Source organism: Leptodactylus fuscus, chromosome 3 (genome assembly GCF_031893055.1).
Source record: "Leptodactylus fuscus isolate aLepFus1 chromosome 3, aLepFus1.hap2, whole genome shotgun sequence".
In the NCBI taxonomy this organism is placed as follows: Eukaryota; Metazoa; Chordata; class Amphibia; order Anura; family Leptodactylidae; genus Leptodactylus; species Leptodactylus fuscus.
In genome coordinates, this window is record NC_134267.1 from 151,423,159 (window position 1) to 151,442,265 (window position 19,107).

Below are 19,107 nucleotides of genomic sequence, written 5' to 3' on the forward strand. Positions count from 1 at the left end.
TTAGAGGGGTTTTTTTTCAGGCGTGTGTGTGTGTGTGTGTGTGTGTGTGTGTGTGTGTGTGTATATATATTATATATATAGATTTTTACTTAAAAAAAAAACGGTCTGTTAGTGTCATTAATGAGTTAATAAGTGCACCCATATAACTTGTGTTTTGAGTGATTTCTGGGTTTCTTTGGGAAGGCCTAGCATCTTCTGCATTTGTTTACTTGGTATGTAGCATCCTGCTGCAATGCATTCTGGTAGTTGTACGCTCTCACACTCTCTTTAGCTCACTCTCCCCCTCACCCTCCATCGTCTTCCTAGCTATTCCTTCCACTGCCAAACCCCCTTCCTCCACTATTATACTTTTCCAGTCTTCTTCCGGTCTTCCTTCTGCCAGGAATGCGCAGCACTGTGCCGTAGCCTTCAATACTTCTCTATTGCGCAGGCTCCCAGCTTGCGCAATAGAGATGTATTGTCTGCTTCAGCGATACCGGCTCTATTACACATGCCGACGTCATCGTAAGAAGAGGAGCCGTTCCCCAGGGAAGGAAGCCCAGACAGGAAGAAGATGGGTAAGTATGATATAGTGTGGATGGTAGGGAAGAGGGAAGGACAGTAGTGATGATACATTTCCAGAAATGGGGAAATGGATCGTCGCCGGATAGTCAAAAATCATTCCCGGACAACCCCTTTAAGGTCCTTCAAAGAACTGGCACAGGAAGGGTAATTTCAAGATCCCAAGGGCTATCACCCCAGATGATTTTCTCTGTAGGCTTTTCTACGCTTTCCCACTATTACTGTGGGTTTCATAAAGATAGAGCTCAAGTGTTGCCACCAAGGAAGTGTTACTTTTCTGTATGTAAGATGAACTGAAAACCAAGAAATGGAGAAAATACTTTTCATTTTTCCTTTTGAGAAAAAAAAATCCTCTCCATTTCCCCATTCCTAAAATTTATTAATGGGCCTTACAAAAAAAAAAAAAGTAATTGCAAGGCACAGAAATAATGTTCGTAAGTTTTTTAAACACTCTTGTTACAGATTTTTTTTTTTTTTTATGGAGAGTAAACTGTAAAAATAAAATTTATACAGGGATGTGAAAAAAATTATGCACATTTTTATATACATACATATTCACACACAAACATGTATATACAATGTCATGACATTGCTTTCTCTACAATATTATATACATAGAAAGTGAAAGAGTAGCAGACTTACTGAGCTGTAGAGAAATCCTTCACCATTCATTGCCACGTAGAGTCCTGCCTTAACTCCTTGTATTGCAACCACTCGAAGGCCCACAGGAATTAGATTGAAAAGGGCTGGAGTGAAAATAAAATGATTGTTTGAGAGATAGACCTCAATCTACGTTCATTTAATCATCTAATCATAATGTAGGTTAATAGCATAAAGTCCGGGAGCCTTTATTCATTAGCATGGTGTATGCAGATTTTCCTTGGAGAATCCCCATAGCAAATATATCGGTATTACATAAATAAATGAAAGAGAAGAATCCAAATGACCAGGGGAACACATTTATGTAACTATTCCTTAGGACAAGTCATTAATATCAAATAAGGCTAGGTACACATCTGTGCAGGAGTCTCCGCCACAGAAACCGTTGAAAATCGGTTGTCCTGCACGGAGGACTTTTGTCTCCGCCTGTTTCAATATAAAAACAGGTCTGCAGGTAACCATTGTTTTGATGGTCGGGGTTCTCCATCAGGTCCCCCAGCAGACCTGATCGACAGAGAGCCCAGCGCAGGAGTGAACCGAGCATAATTGGGGATAGAATACTGGGGAACTGTCCAATCCACTGTGATCTGTAGCAGACAATAGGACAGGCACACCTCCATACATTGTGCAGTGGCTATAAATGGCACTGTAGCTCTCTCCCTTTCTAACAGAATAACCTCCACCAATCTGACATTGATGATGCAGGTCCCACTCCTGGGATCAAAATCTATCTCAAGAATAGAACACCATCTACACCCACAAGTGAAACAGCTAGGTGCGTGCACATCTGCGCCCCAGATTCCGTTATGCAGGTTTCCATTTCCTGCCCAAAACAGGGCAGGAGACAGAAACCTGCAGTAATTTTTCAAACCCATTCATTTGAATAGGTTTGGAAAGTGTCTGGCCGTGAGCGCCGGTGAGCGTTTTGTGCTCTCCATGGCAAAACAGTTTTTTGGTTTTTTTTAACCGGACACAAAGTCTGACATGCAAGACTTTGTGTTCGGTTAAAATAAAAAAAAACAAAAAACGGTTTCGCCGTGGAGAGCACAAAACACTCCCTGGTGCTCACGGCCGGACACAGTCTGTCGGGTTTCCGTCTTCTGTCTGCAAGAATAGCAGAGAAGGCAGTTCAGACTATTTCTGTAACTCACGTACAAGAATGAAAAGTTGTGCACATGTGTAGGTGCAAACATTTGTTGGTGCAGATGGGGCCAGTTTTCAAGTTATACACTGGTTCCAGAGGTGGGACTTGCATTTACTAGGTATTTCATTATATCCTATGGATACAGTCATAAATACTCAGATGGCAATACCCCTTTTAGGCCAAGGCCCTACATTGTGGAAACACAGCTTTTTGTGTTGCAGGTTTTGTTGCATTTTTATTGATTCAAAGCCTAGAATGGCTACAAAAAGAATGGAAAATATATAGGAAGTTCTTATACTTTCACTTTTTGATAAAATAACTTTTTTTTTTGTTGCAGATTTTGCTGCAGTTTTTGAGCCAAAGCCAGGAGTGGACTGAGCAGAAGGGAGACGTATAAGAACTTTTTATATATTTCCCATTCCTTTTGTAGCCATTCTTGGTTTTGGCTCAAGAAACCACAACAAAATCTTCAAAAAAAAAAAAAAAAAAGCTGTGTTTCCCCGCTAGCCTTGTGTGTGACAATGATATCATCTGCCACTTCATCCTCCTCCTCCGTCATTACAGGCTGAGAAGCTGACAGGAATGTGCACTGACTATTCTGCTGGGATGGTCTGCTCCTATCCCCGACTCCTCAGCGTGCAATCTGTTCTCCCTGATGGCGATGAGGGATTCTCGCATCACACACAGGAGCGGCATGGTTACACTCACTAGTGCGTCGTCACAGCTGACCCTCTTAGTGGACTCCTCAAAGACGCGTAGTATCTCGTATAAATCTGCCATCCATGGCCACTCATGGTGCAGAAGCTGCAGGAGTTGACTTTGAGGAACCCTTGGCTTTTGTAATCCATCAAGAGTCTCTGCTGCTCACACACCCTGCTCAACATCTGGTACGTCGAGTTCCAGCGTGTGGGTATGTCGCACAACAGCCGGTGTTCGGGCAAATGTAGGCAATGCTGGAGGGTTCTGAGGCTAGCAGCGGCTACTGTAGACTTATGAAAGTGGGCGCACAAGCGCCGCACTTTCACCAGTAGCTCGTGAAGATTGGGATAAGTTTTTAAAAACCGTCGCACCACTAAGTTGAAAACGTGGGCCAGGCATGGAACGTGTTGGAGGCTGGCAAGCTCCAGAGCCGCTACCAGGTTTTGGCCATTAGTACGACTATGCTTGGGCCCAGGTGCAGCAGCACAAACCACATTGCCATCTCATCAATGATGGCATCCCTCATCTCGGAGGCAGTGTGCTGCCTGTCGCCCAAGCTGATGAGCTTCAGCACGGCCTGCTGACGTCTCCCCACGCCAGTGCTGCAGCATTTCCAGCTCACAGCTGGGGTCGATGTTATGGCGGAGGAGGAGGAGGAAGAGGAAGAGGAGGATGGTTCAGAACCCCTGCCAGGAATCTTGGGCAGGAAGAGAAGGTAGGCCACCTCACTTTGCGGCCCAGTTCCAGCCTCCACTACATTCACCCAGTGTGCCGTGACTGAGATTTAGCATCCCTGTCCGCATGCACTTGTCCACGCGTCGGTGGTCAAGTGGACATTAGTGCAAAGCACGGAACTAAGGGCCCACCTGATGTTATGGGACACGTGCTGCTGCAAGGCAGGGACGGCACACCGGGAAAAGTAGTGACGGCTAGGGACGGCATAGCGAGGTGCCACATCTACCATCAGGTCACGGAAGACCTGAGTCTCCATAAGCCTGAACAACAACATCTCCAGGACCAGCAGTTGATGTGCCCGTTTAAGGCTTGGGCATGTGGGTGGGTTGCGCTATATTTTTGCCTGTACTCAAATGCCTGGGAGATGGTGAGTTGCTGGGAAGAGGCGCATGATGGTGTAGGAGAAGGAACGGAGGCAGGAAAAGGGGAGGACGAGGGTGAAGTCCCCAAAGTGACAGAGGCAGATGTAGAGATGTCCTGGCTGGTGGGCTGGACTGCAGCGACAGCACTGGACACAGTGGAAGAGGCAGTGGTGGCAATGCCGGACGACGATTGTCCTGCATTTGCTCTCTCCCACTGAGCCCAGTGCTTGCCTTCCAAATGATGGCGCATGCCTGAGGTGGTAAGATTGCTCTTTTCAGAGCCCCTACTCAGTTTGGAGTTGCGCAGTGTGCATACCGCACTAAATTTGCCTTCTGCGCATACAGTGTTGGCCAAAAGTATTGGCACCCCTGCAATTCTGTTATATAATACTCATTTTCTTCCAGAAAATGATTGCAATTAAAGTTAAAGTTGACTCAACCTCTGTCCTGTGTCCTTGTGTGTATCACATTGAGCATGGAGAAAAGAAAGAAGACCAAAGAACTGTCTGATGACTTGAGAAGCTAAATTGTGAGGAAGCATGAGCAATCTCAAGGCTACAAGTCCATCTCCAAAGACCTGAATGTTCCTGTGTCTACCGTGCGCAGTGTCATCAAGAAGTTTAAAGCCCATGGCACTGTGGCTAACCTCCCTAGATGTGGACGGAAAAGAAAAACTGATGAGAGATTTCAACGCAAGATTGTGCAGATGGTGGATAAAGAACCTCGACTAACATCCAAACAAGTTCAAGCTGCCCTGCAGTCCGAGGGTACAACAGTGTCAACCCGTACTATCCGTCGGTGTCTGAATGAAAAGGGACTGTATGGTAGGATACCCCACTTCTTACCCAGAGACATAAAAAAGCCAGGTTGGAGTCTGCCAAAGCTTACCTGAGAAAGCCAAAAACGTTTTGGAAGAATGTTCTTTGGTCAGATGAGACAAAAGTAGAGCTTTTTGGGAAAAGGCATCAACATAGGGTTTACAGGGAAAAAAAAAAAAAAAAAAAAAAAAAAAGAGGCCTTCAAAGAAAAGAACACGGTCCCTACAGTCAAACATGGCGGAGGTTCCCTGATGTTTTGGGGTTGCTTTTCTGCCTCTGGCACTGGACTGCTTGACCGTGTGCATGGCATTATCAAGTCTGAAGACTACCAACAAATTTTGCAGCATAATGTAGGGCCCAGTGTGAGAAAGCTCGGTCTCCCTCAGAGGTCATGGGTCTTCCAGCAGGACACTGACCCAAAACACACTTCAATGCTTTCTCTCAAACCATTTTCTAGTGCTTTTTGGAGACTTCTAAAGTGGCCAGCAATGAGTCCAGACCTGAATCCCATAGAACACCTGTGGAGAGATCTCAAAATGACAGTTTGGAGAAGGCCCCCTTCAAATCTCACAGATGTGGAGCAGTTTGCCAAAGAAGAATGGTCTAAAATTCCAGCAGAGCATTGTAAGAAACTCATTGATGGTTACCGGAAGCAGTTGTTCGCAGTTATTTTGTCTAAAGGTTGTGCTACCAAGTATTAAGCTGAGGGTGCCAATACTTTTGTCCGGCCCATTTTTGGAGTTTTGTGTAAAATGATCAAATATTTGACTTTTTTTTTCATTCTCTTTTATGTTTTTTCATTGCAAGCAAAATAAATGAAGATATTAATACCAAAGAGTTTGTGCTTGCAATCATTTTCTGGAAGAAAATGAGTATTATCTGACAGAATTGCAGGGGTGCCAATACTTTTGGCCAACACTGTACATTGAAAAATCTCCACACCATCGAGGAACGTGGCCTCAATGTGGGAGTTTTTCTCGAGTGTCTAGGACAGGGAACATCTTGGGCCTTGCTGGGTCTGGCCTGGCTTCAGTGAAGCAGCTGTCCTCTGCCTCTGGACATGCCTCTGCCTGTAGCCACCTTTTTTGGTGCTGCGCTTGCCTCCAGATCTATACTGCTTTCCCCGCTAGACATCACCCCTGCCCAGGTCGGGTCGGTGGCCTCGTCGTCCACCACCTCCTCTTCCAATTCCTCAATCTGCTCCTCTTCCTGCACACCACACATAACCTGCCCTGATGGCAACTGTGTCTCGTCATCATCACTGAGGACAGGTTGCGGGTCCACAACCACAAAATCGCCAGGAGATGTCGTTTTCTCCAGTGTTTGGGCATCAGGACACACAAAGTCGTCTCTATTCATGAAGTCTCTGACCTTTTCCATCCATATGACTTTCATGGGAAAGATGGGTGTGGTTTTAGCATCTTTCTAAGCAGAATTCCTGTATCACAGTTTTTATACAATTCTCTACTTAGAAAAGCATTGTAAAACAATGCCAGATCTGAACTGAACTACTTGAGGGCTACAGCAGATGCATCTTCAGCAGTGTGCTATGTTGATAAATTTTGGTCTACACAGAAGAGCAAAGAGAGATTCATGGACTACTTGTAACGCACGCCAGTATTAGTCGTTTTTTTGTGAACATATTTGACATATGCCCTATACACTGCAGAGTATGGAATAAAACTGTTTGTTTGGCATCCATATAAATTCAATGGCACAAACAGTGTGTGCTGGGGCTGTTGGGGATTACAAGTTATAAAACATCTGAACAAAGCAACGAATGGAACTGAGATTGCCAAGATTAGGGTCTTAAACGTGAGCAGCATAAGGACATGCTGCTGGTTTAGGTGCCCCAAACCTGGTGATAAAAAAGTGACATTGCTAGAAAATTGTTATACTGCATAAACAGGGCATTCATACTGGCATAATTACATGAAGTAATAAACAATAAATCTACCACTTAGTTCTGATGGCAGAATTGATTTTTTTTATCTGCTGATAGAAATGACTGCTTTACTGTAAAAAACTAAAAAAATTAAAAAAAAATGATGTGTATTACTTATTTTGTTGCATAGCTATAAGAACACGTGGTTATTAATCATTTAAGGTATAACTTACATAACCATGGCAATCCTATAGTGTAGTCTCAATTGGGACAGAAAACATAGGCATCATAAATTTTACAGTGTCACTACTATCACATTGCTTTATTCCATAAGAAATGTCCTAGTTTACACTGATTAATATCATTTTACACTGTGATAGACTAACTTTACAGGTAATATTAAAAAAAAAAAAAAAAAAAAAAAAAATATCCATGTCAAAATCGCATAGGGAAAAATGCTGTTTCAATGCCGTTGTGGTTTTAGAGCCAAATCAATTAATTTAACATGTGTCACCACTAAAATTGTAACTATACCCAAAATAGCCACAAAACCACAAGTGTATGTCTACTTCTGTTTTTCAACCACCATCTGTGAATATATACTAATAAAACTAACATGCAGAGATATTGCCGCAGATTAAACTTCTACAACAGTGAAGTTCTGCAACAGGTGATGCATATTATATGTTTTTGGGGGGTTTTTTTTGCACGGGCACAAAGTCGGACATGCAGGAATTTGTGTCCATGCAAAACAAAACAAAAAAAAAAAAACACGGTTCCCCCATAGAGAGGTCACACAAAGACACCAGCAGTTTGCTTTAAAAAGCCATTCAAATGAACGGTTTTTAAAACTGACCGCTGGGAAGCCGTCACCTATCCAGTGGGCAGACACAGGTGCAAGTGTGAACGCACTCTGGAGTTGAGACCGTATCAAAAAAACACCTTCGATTTTACTTCAGTTTTTAATGTGGTTGTGGGTTTTGTTACAGTTGAAACATTTCACCTGTAGAAACCACAGCATCTTTGACAACCACAATAAAAAACAAAAAAAAAAACACCACTACAGGCATGTTTTGTTGTGGTTTGAACCACACATCAACAGCAATGTTTGAAAACAGCCATAGGGTTTGCTGAATATTTTAAAGACCACAGCATGTCTAAAGCCTGCTGCAGTTGTATGTGTGCACAGATGTAATATAACAATGTATGCAAAATAAGGCTGAAACTAGGAAGAGCAGATTAAAAATGGATATGCAGTCAGTACATTTTAGGTTTCCTTCTAAAACTGCCAAAATAGGAGTTAAAAAAAAAAAAAAGTAGGAAAAATACAACAAATATGACATATGGTGCGGGTATTTTATTAAGACTGGAGTTCTGTACACCAATCTTAATAAATTCCCCAGGTGCAACCAAACTAAGGGGGCATTCACACGACGTAACGCGGCGTTGATTCTGACACGTAAACTTGTGTCAGAATCAGCACTGCAAAACAGAATCCCACTGACTTCAATGGGTTCTGTTTAGTGTGCGGAACACATTGAAATCAATGGGAGGCTTTTTAACCCATTGATTTCAATGTGTTACGGGCGCTAAACGGAACCCATTGAAGTCAATGGGATTCTGTTTTGCAGCACTGATTCTGACAAGAGTTTACGTGTCAGAATCAACGCCGCTTTACATCGTGTGAATGTCCCCTAATTCTACACCTGAACGCACCAGAATTGAGAGCTAACTCATTCAGGTACTGATGTAGATTTCAGGAATAACTCGTACGATCTTCCTGGCGTTAGTTATAGTAAATTTGCCAGCCCCGGGCCTGGCTTGGCCTCTGCCCCATCTGCCCAATTTCATAAGAAGGAACAATATGGTGCATCTCTGGCATAAGAAAAGGATGTGCACCAAAGATGTGCCAAATTCACACTCATCTACATCAGAAAACTCACTCATCGTTTATGTAACCTTCGTTTGACATGGTCTGCTAGGTAAAAATAACGTATAGACTGGGGCCACACGGTGGCTCAGTGGTTAGCACTGCAGCCTTGCAGCGCTGGGTCCTGGTGTTCAAATCCCACCAAGGGCAAAAAACCATCTGCAAGGAGTTTGTATGTTCTCCCCGTGTTTGCATGGATTTCCATCCCATATTCCAAAAAAAAAAAAAAAAGGCATACTGATAGGGAAAAAAAATGTACATTGTGAGCTCTATGTGGGGCTCACAATCTACATAAAAAAAATAAAAAAAAAAAAAAAATTATGTATAGACTGAGCTTCAGTCCTTCAGTTGCTCCTCCTAGTGCCAGCCTTGTACTTTGCAAATGTATGCATTTAAATTTGCCAATGGTCAGAAACAAGACTCACATCCCATTGTGAAAATCCACAGTATATAACGGACATGCTGCAGAACTGAAATCTGCACCACAGGTCAATTTCCATTCATGTGAGAATTTTTCAGTGTGTGTAAATTAGGGTATGTTCACGTTGTGGATGTGCTATTGATTTTGTGTATTACAGTATCTGCAAAGTTAATGAGATTTTACTAAATCTTATCCATACACTAGATAAATTTGACTTCTGGTAAAGATTTTCACCATCTTCAAATCTGGACCATTCCTACAACAAACAATATATTTAATTTCTGCTGAGTATTTCCAGTAGAAATACTGCAGAGTTTCTGATGCAGAAAATCCAAAGTGTTTCAGTCTTGTAGGAACATACCCTTAGTATTAGTATAATCTAACTCATTTCTGTTAGGGCCCCTTCACACGGCGTAAGCATCCGGCTCATTCCGAGCCGTACACGCGAGTGCTTCTAAACACTTCCCATTCACTTCAATGGGAGCGCGCGTAGCTTTACGCGCGCTGCCATTGAAGTGAATGGGAAGTGTTTAGAAGCGCTCGCGTGTACGGCTCGGAATGAGCCGAGCGCTTACGCCGTGTGAAGGGGCCCTCATATAATTTTAAAGGTGTAGTGCAACCTTATACCGATGGCCTATCCTTAAGATAGATCACCAGTATCAAATCTAACCAGTAGCCCCTACCCATCAGCCGTTCTCAATAACTACCAATTCTGGAAATAAACGCTGGATGAGGCTAGAAGCCAACAGCTCCATCCATTGTGCAGAAGCCATGCAGGATTAGCACAGCTCAAGTGAACTGAAGCTAAGACCCCGTTTACATCTACGTTTGGGTTTCCGTTCAGAGAGTCTGCTAGGGGGAACCCCCGAATGGAAACCTATCCGCATAAAAAAAGAGGTTACCTAAAGAAACCCATGGGCCCCATAGACTATAATGGGGTCCATGTGGTTTCCACACAAAAAATTCGGAAAGAAAAGGGCTGCTGGCAGGAATTCTCTCCAAATATTTCATGAGGATAGGGGAACGGAACGCCCAAACGCAGATGTGAACCGGGACTAAGATGTAGTAACCTGCTGGTGGATGATAACCTCAGCCAATTGATGGGGGCGCTGGATGTCAGACCTCTCTCCAAAGACGAAAGGATAGGCCATCAGTATTGAAAGGCTGGACAACCTCTGTAACTGCAGTGCTCAACATATGTAGATATGTATACTTCAGTAACAACATTATTTTCCATGATACACAACTACATTCTTCTTTTGCTTGACAAGATAAAAACACAAAGTTAGTTCATGAAATCAGAGCAATAAATCACAGAGTTCTAGCAGTGAAAATGTTAAATGCTGCAGTGAACAGCTGTTCTGTAAGAAATAGGATTCGGAGGTTTGTGCAAACAAAGTCCCTGATAGGAAACTCAACAGGCATTAAACATGATTTATAATTGGGATAAAAAGGGTGATTTTCCTTACTGTAGTCGCTGTTTTCGTCCTTCGTGCCATCAATGCTGCCATCTGGGTGCATCTGCAGGAAGTATCCCTGCTGGCTGAATAACCTTGTCACAATTCCTTTCAGCTGGGGTTCTGTAAAATAAATCCCATCAATACAACACTTAGAACTGTGCTCGGAGATTGTACATGGGACAGAATGCTTAGTCACCAGGATAGAAAGTGAATAAGCTAATTATGGCTGGCTGGATCACCTGCCTCTGGTTCCTTCCAGCTGTGATACTAGGAGATGCAATTGTATTACCAGGGAAGATGCTTAGAAAAAACTTATCTAAATGACTGCACATAGATAAAGTGCCACAAACTCTGCCAAGGTCATCATTAACTTTATTTTCACAATTGGTCCTTTTTTTCCTTTAGTAATGACCCGTAGTATAGCAGCTGTGCTGTAACTCCACTTTACTGACACAAGCTTAAAGGAAAACTCCGGAATTATTTATTCTGCATATCATGCTTTTTTTTTGTTATTTTTCAGTGCCAGATTTTGTTAGAGAAATTTCTGCAACTGAAAAATCTCATGAATGGTACATGGGTTTCTGCAAGTCTCATTCAGAAGAACTGAACTGATTTTCCGTTGCAGGAATTTTTTCATCAAAATTTGCAGTGTGTGAAGTTACTCTAAGAGTATATATTTACAAGAACTAAGACTATCACGCAAAGTGACCCTGACTTCTGTCTATGTCATGCAAACATGACCACTCCTGTTATGTAGTTGTCAACTTACTGGGAAATCCGTTTTTCCTATCCTAAGGTTGGTCATCATTACCAGACATCACCACTGATCAGCTCTTCTCAGAAACTGACACAGAGAATGGAGAAGGAAGCAGAAAGCTCCCTTCTCTGTGTAGTAGCCAGACCTGGTGCTGCAGATCAGCTCCCATTCATTAGAATAGGACATAAGCTGAAGTGACTCCGTTCTGTCACTACACAGAGCAGACTGCTCTATTCACTATATCAGCTTCTGAGAACAACTAATCAGTGGGGGTCCGGAGCATCATACCCATAGATCTAATATTAGTGATCTCTAATATTTTTAGCCCGAAAAACCCCTTTCCAACTTTCTCCCAGTTTATTCCTAGGTGGTCTGAAACGCGTCAGCTTGTCACAGCAGGACCGTATCGCACTGGGAAGAAAGCGAAGCACCGATCACAACTGAGAGTAAGTGAGTGTGTGTATGTGTGTATATGTATGTATGTATGTATGTATGTTTAAATTTAATTTTGCTTTTGCCTTTTTTCAATTTCCCTGGCTTAATTTAAAAAAAAAAAAAAAAATTATCCTGGATAATCCCTTTAATAGACACACCAACAGCCTCTTAATACACCATGCGCATATCTGTGTATGAATGCAAACCTATGATAGTCAGGTAGAGGCATAGATTTCCTGTATAGCTCACACCAGAAAACACTTGTGTGCTACAATAAATATGTTGCAAGGAAGGGTTTCCACACCCCGATCTGTTTCGGTTTGTGGTAAGTGGTAAGCAAGGTACAGGGAATGTGGCTCACCTTTGGTGCAAGAAACACATTATCACGCGTCTACACTAGAAAACTGATGTTGAAGCGGTAATTCCCCCCAAATATGATGACTATGTATTGTAAAACTGTATATGGATATATACTGCGTCATAGTTACAGTTTTTCTTTTGTGCAACTGACACTCAAAAAATTGAGTAAAAGCTGCATCAAAAAACACTGCATTTCCACAATGTGGGGCCTCAGCCTTAAAAGGGATGTCCAGGACAGATTTTTATAATTTTTTTTTTTTTTAAAAGGTCAGGGTAAGGGAAAATTAAAAAAAAAAAAAAAAAAAAATACCCCACAACATATTCACCTGTTGCCGGTGTCTCCCAGCACGGTCCTTTTTACTTTTGACCGCTGAGGCCAATCAGCAGCCTTATGCCCGGTTCACATTAGCATTCGGCTTCGATCCGAAAGGAGTCTGCATGAGGACCCCCCCCCCCCGAACGATATACCAACGCTTATGCAAGCGCTGTGCAGTTAAGCACACGGATCCCATAGACTATAATGGGGTCCATGTATTTGCCGCGCGTGCGGGCAATGCGCGGCACGCACACAGATCCCATTATATTCTATGGGGTTTGTGTGCTTAACTGCACAGCGCTTGCATAAGCGTTGGTATTCTGTTCGGGGGGGGGGGGGGGGGTCCTCATGCGGATTCCTTCCAGATGAAAGCCAAACGCTAATGTGAACCGGCCCTAAGAAAACGGACATCAAAAAGTGAGTACTTCTGACAAAAGAAGACAATGGAGCAGCAGGACTGGACCGTGATTGGACGCACCAGGGCAACGGGACAAGAGAATATGTTTTTTGGTTTTCTTTTCAATCTTCCTCAGACCGAATTTTAAAATAATTTTTATCCTGGACAACCTCTTTAAGGGCTAGTTCACATGTAGGCAAAGGGGCGGATTTTGACAGCGGATTTCGCTTCAAAATCCGCCCCTTTACAATGGTGGTCTATGCAGACCACCGGGCTTTTTTTTTCCGCTAGCGGCGGGCTGCCGCTAGCGGAGAAAAGAAAGGACATGCCCTTTCTTCAGGCGGAAGCCGCGCGGCTTCCGCCCCCGGCAGCTCCCTCCTATGTCGGCTCATTCATTTGAGCCAACAGTGGAGGGGAAAGCCGCGACCGCGATGGTCGCGGCAGGCGGGTTTTGACAAGAGAGAGACGCGGCTCACCGCGGCTCTCTCGGTGTCAAAACCCGCGCGTGTGAACTGACCCTAAGCTAAGACTTTACACTGTGAAGACATAGTTGTTGCAGATTTTGCTACATTTTTTTTTTTTTTTTGAGTCAAACTCAAAAGTGAAATAAACAGAAATGAAAACTCTAAGAGCTTCCTTTATATTTCCCATTCCTTTTGAAGCCACTCCTGACTTTGGCTCAAGAAAACGCAGCAAAATCTACAACAAAAAAATGCTGGATTTCCGCAACTTGGAGCCTTAGGGAGACTTCACACGTAGTAAATGCTTGCTCATTTTGGCAAAATACACATGTAAAGAATACATGTGTAAAAATAAGACTCCCATTGACTTCAATACACGTAAAATACACGTGTAAAATGTCGAAGTCAATAGGAGTCTTTTTTTTACATGTGTATTTTGCCAAAATGAGTGAGCGTTTACTCCGTGTGAAGGCTCCCTTAGCCTAAAGTGTGCCTACAACTATAAAACAACTTTTCTTTAATAGTACAAGAAAATAAAAGAAAATGTATCTTAGTAAACAATAACGCTTCCTTCTCCAGTAATCAGGTTGTTTTCTGACCCATTAAAACTGGGCTTAAGGAATCAGACAATATGGAATGGAGTTAGACTAAAACAAGTTGTGCACTCCTATTTTACAGAATGTAGTGGTAAATGCCACAATAGATAGCTCCATTCTCACCACTTCCCACAGACCAGCCCATATATTACATAGTAAGTTCTCAATGTACTAAGAGTTTGAATTTGTGCTGAAAGTTAGCAGGTGCCATTCACACAATCTGGTACGCAGTCATTTATGACACACATCTTTCGTTTCATTTTGTGTTCCAGTATTCTTGTAAATGTGTTACATTGGCTTCATTAGCTGGCAATCTGTTCCATCTGACAATCTGGCACTGCAACAGTGCAAATCTGTAACAGTGGCACAATTGTATTTATGAAACGCTTCTGGGCAAACCTCCTTTTATCACTTGGATCAAGAGACAGATGTTCTATCTGCCTTGCATAGTCCCATGCGGTATGTGTCTTCCACATTATTAAACACATTCTGTCAGGCTGCAAAAGGCCTATAGCAACAAGGACCTGAATGCTATACCCTAAGGTCTTATGTGCACTGCATAGACCTAGAAAAATTATCCCAACACAACAGTAGTGTCACCATGTGACAGTATACTGGGCTGATATAAATTACATCAAGGAGAAATATAGTATAGTACTCTGTTCGTATATAACAGTATAGAATATTCCAGCATTCTAAACAGCGTATTCCTTCCTGCTACCATACCAATTTCATAATGATATTTCTACGCTATGGACACTGTTGCAGTGATTTTTTGTTTTTACTTATCATTTGCCTCTCTAATGCAAATTTAAGCAAATTTATAAATATAGTAGTGTTACTGAAAAATGTTCCACTTATTTGCTGCTGCAGAGTCTGTGCTACTCCTTCACATAGGTAGGTATCTTGCCTCTATAGTGCAAGCTCTCTCACCCAGCCCATTCTCAGAGTGATAAAGAGGATTTAGGCTGGATTCACATGGGGTTTTTTGGACTGGATTTTGACGCGGAATCCAGCTCAGAATCTAGCTCAAAAAGCCGCCTCCCGTTGACTTCAATGGAGGCCATTCACTTCCGGTTTCTTCCCGCTCACGGAAAAAAGAAGCGACCTGTCCTTTCAGCCGCAGGCGTCCGTTTTGGGACAGAAATACTGATTTGGCAATTAAATCCACATCATGATTAAAAGACTTTACAACTTAGTCGTTCATGATGTTAAGGATGCTGCCCTCTATAGGGTGGTGTACAGAGTGCACTGCTCTCCTAATTACATCCAGGAGAATAGATTTGCATATTTTTTACCTAGAGTGAAAATAGAAATGCAAACAGAAATCAGTCTGTAAGGAGGGAAGGTGAAAGCATACTTCCCCATCTGTAAGTAAAAGGGGCTGAGAAAAGAAAAGAACTTACACTTAACAGGAAGTAAAGGGAAAAAGTCTGAATATAAAACAACCAAAATGAATAAGTCTGTGGATGACATCCATGTACCGTACGGGCCTCACAGACCCACTAATTTCCTACAGTAAGCTTGGCCTCGCAAAATAGACAGGTATAGGACCTATTCTAAGCTTTGCCCTGACCTCATGGTGCCATATACAGACCTGTGATATCACACAGGCATGTGTATGGGGCCACAAAAAATAATGATTAAGGCCCCATGTAGCAAAATGCCAGCGTTTCCACATGTATAAAAGAGGGCCTTTTTGAAAACGCAACTTTTCTGCTGCAGTTTTTTTTCTGCAATGTGTGGATGCGTTTAGCCAGAACCCCATTCACTTTTCAAGTATTGTAAAACGCAGTGTGGGTTTTCAGTGTGCTCGCAGGGAAAAATTTTGACTAGCAAACTTACATAGCACGTGTTCATGTGCATGAAGCCTTAGGCTAAGGTCCCACAGCAAAAAAGCGTTGAAGGAATAACTGTGGCAGTAATGCATAGCAATTCTTTCCGCAGAGCTTTAGACAAAGTTCACAGAGGTTTCCTCTGCGGAATTTCTGTTTCAATTATATCTATGGGGAAACCGCCAGCATTTCCGTAGTTATAAGTGACATGCTGCAATTCCAAAACCGCAACAGTTTTGGAAATCGCCGCATATCCGCAGTGCGGTTTTTTATGCAAAGTGGGCATGAGATTCACTAGAATCCCATACACTTTGCTCTGACTGTAAAACGCTGCATTTTTCCCGGTGTGTTAACGTCACGTGGGCTTGGCCTTAAACAGGACGTTTCATGTCCTTACTGACGTGTGGTATTATATACTGCTAGAAAGCAGACAGTCTGGTGCTGGAGATATCGGAGCCATTGTCACTGGGCTATGAGGAACGTACCTCCTCACAGCCAAGCGATGACTCTAGGCCGTATGGTCCGTCCTGTCTACAAGTGGGAAGATACTGGTGTCGAAATTAACGGAACTGATGTTCCAGCACTGACCGGGATGCATACCGGGAAAGCTAACAGTGTGCTGATTTCAGCGTACTGTCAGCTTTCTAGTGGTATAATATCGAACATCAAAGACGACTTAAGTCCTCTTTAAAGGGGTTTTCCCACAAACAGACAATTCAGACAATTCAAAAGTTAAACATTTTTGAAAATATAAATCATTAAAAATGCTGCAACTTTTTTTTTTTTTATGGTCAGAAAACCTGCCACGTAGTAGCTACGCATTTAGTGTCCCTGCCCACAATAAGGAAGTCATGGCTGGATTTCGGACAAGTTCAGGCCATAGAAAATTCCTATATTCATGGATGTATTGATAGGCAAACGATGAAGACAACAGACTGCCCCACTATAATGTTTAGCAAAATTCTTAAACTCTGTAAACACATTTTATTTACTTGTATTTGCAGAAATGGTATAATTGTTGCCAATTTTCATTATGGTTATATTCATGGGAAAACCCTTTAGGTAAAAAACTGGTGTAAAAGGAAATCGGAATGGATGAGGCAAAGAACTGGACAGTGCACTGCATTTTAGGAATAAATTCCTGGGGTATTAATCCAACAGTGACTTCTAAAACATGTCAGGAGATCCATAACTTGTGTTAGCAGAATCCATAGGGAATATATTTATTGAGAATACTTGATAGTTGCTTTCAAGTGTTATGTTTCACTAACATGTGATTTCCACTGTCCTATTTAAGAGCAGATCAGGATACCCAGTAATAGGTTGAGAAAGGCTAAGCTCTAGGATATATGGTTTTAAAATATTTTTGAGCAGGTTATCTGAGTAAAAAGCAATGTAAAACCTGACCGGACTCTCAGGAGAGACGGCGTAAGTCCTGCTTACCACACAGACGAATAGACAGCTTTCTCAGCTGAGTGTTAGGCTGGTCTTACACGACCGTAGTTTTGCACCGCAAATGGTCCGCAATTGCGGGTTCACAATTGCGGATCATTTATAGTCCCATAATTTTCTATGAGGCCTCTTACACGATCGTAGATTTTGTCAGTGGTGTGGCGTGCTGCAACCGTGGTCCGGACAGTATACCGCATGTCCGTAATGGCCGTGCTTGCACGGCATGGCACGGAAGGTCCAATAGAAGTCTATGGGTGCGTGCATTTTTGCGGATATACACTGAACATACATCAGTGTATATCCGCAATTGCGGATATCAACATGTGTGTTTTCTGGTGTGTTTTGTTTTTTGTGGATCTGCATAATACTGATACACACGAAGCGTTGTGAATGCACTTTGCGGATGTCTGCGGAATTAATTTTTAAAGTGAAATTTGGGTTGCGGATCCGCAAATTGCGGACCGCAAAAACCACTACGGTCGTGTAAGACCAACCTTAAGGTTGACAGGTGTTGTGTGTGGACGGGTTATCAGGACTCTCACGTTCTCTCCTAGGAGTCCGGTCTGCATTTATTATGCTTTTCACTCAGAAATCCTTCACCATTTCATATATACCTACGCATCATAGAGCTCAGCTCTCAACTCGTCCCATATTATGTTCTTTGATAGAACAGCAAGAATAACTAAACAGGTTCACTTTAAGTTTTGCTCTAGTGCATCAGGTGGACAACCTCACCATCTATACAGAGGTCTGCCTGACATTGTCATAGCTGTATACAAGTCAAACACATTTACGTGATGGATTCATAATTATATGTGTTTTATGGTTCTCAGTAAAATAGCTCCAGTGATATTGTGCACTTGGATCAAACTAAGCAGTATTGTAATGCATTGCTAAACAATACAAAACAGCCTTGATACAAAGCCAAAACAAAGTAATCTGTAACTTCTAATGTGAGATTTGTACTCTCTTATGGTAAAGCACACGTATTAGTTTTCTAGGCTTGCAGCACTATTTGTATGGAGCATTCTGTATTCTCTTACACACCATGTGCTTTCCTTAGACAGAGCAGCTAAACCTGACTCAATGTGCACCACTATGCATACATCACTCTGAAATGTGATTAAACACTTTCAAGGGTAATTTACACACAACGTCATCCTGTTTCTCAGTTGCTCTTGGAACAGCATCACGAGGTGTTGGATCCCAAGAATCCGCTCAAGTTCTCAAATATTTCAGCAATCTACATTGAAATCAGGTCATAGGGCAAAGAAAGTTCATTTTTCCAGTTCTACAAAGTTGTGTAAAAATGCATTGCATTGTAAATTTTTAAAGCATTGAAAATAGGTTTTCCAGGAAGTTTATTTTAACTTCATCGAGGATATATTCAACCTGGAACTGTGGGTTTCTGGGCTGGTTCCGACCCTGGTCACAGGATCAGAACCAGTTGCTCGGAGACGCATGTCCCTCGTTTCCCATGTAGTTATCTGTGCTGTGAGTGCTAGCAGACTATGGTATAGCCAGTCCTCATAGCATATCTAACTGTGCAAATGAGAGAGAAGAAAGGAGACGGATCGACCCAGGAGCTGCTATCATTCATGTGACTCAGGGTCGGAACCAGCCTGGTACCCCCAAAGCACAGGTTAAATATATCCTCAGAGGAAGCAGGTTAAATTAAATTCCCCAGACAACCCATTAACAGTCCCCAACTGCTGTTTGTGATCTCTGATGAGTCTGGATGACTCAATATTCAATGAATAAGGGAACATTAGCATCGAGTTTGTGTCTTTCCTTCCTATACTCCAAAAGTATATTTATGGCCA

The 19,107-nt window shown here is 42.4% G+C and overlaps 1 protein-coding gene across 4 annotated transcripts in view; it reads right to left on the reverse strand.

Annotated features, from left to right (window-relative positions):
* The window catches only part of FGF12 (fibroblast growth factor 12), a 395,684-nt gene that overhangs the window by 84,612 nt on the left and 291,965 nt on the right, over positions 1 to 19,107 (reverse strand). For all 4 annotated transcript variants that reach the window (XM_075268553.1, XM_075268554.1, XM_075268555.1 and 1 more), the window contains 2 exons: positions 10,685 to 10,795; positions 1,204 to 1,307 (listed from right to left, as the gene is read on the reverse strand). In XM_075268553.1, the coding sequence (XP_075124654.1) occupies positions 1,204 to 1,307; positions 10,685 to 10,795 (215 nt within the window). The remainder of the gene's footprint in view (positions 1 to 1,203; positions 1,308 to 10,684; positions 10,796 to 19,107) is intronic.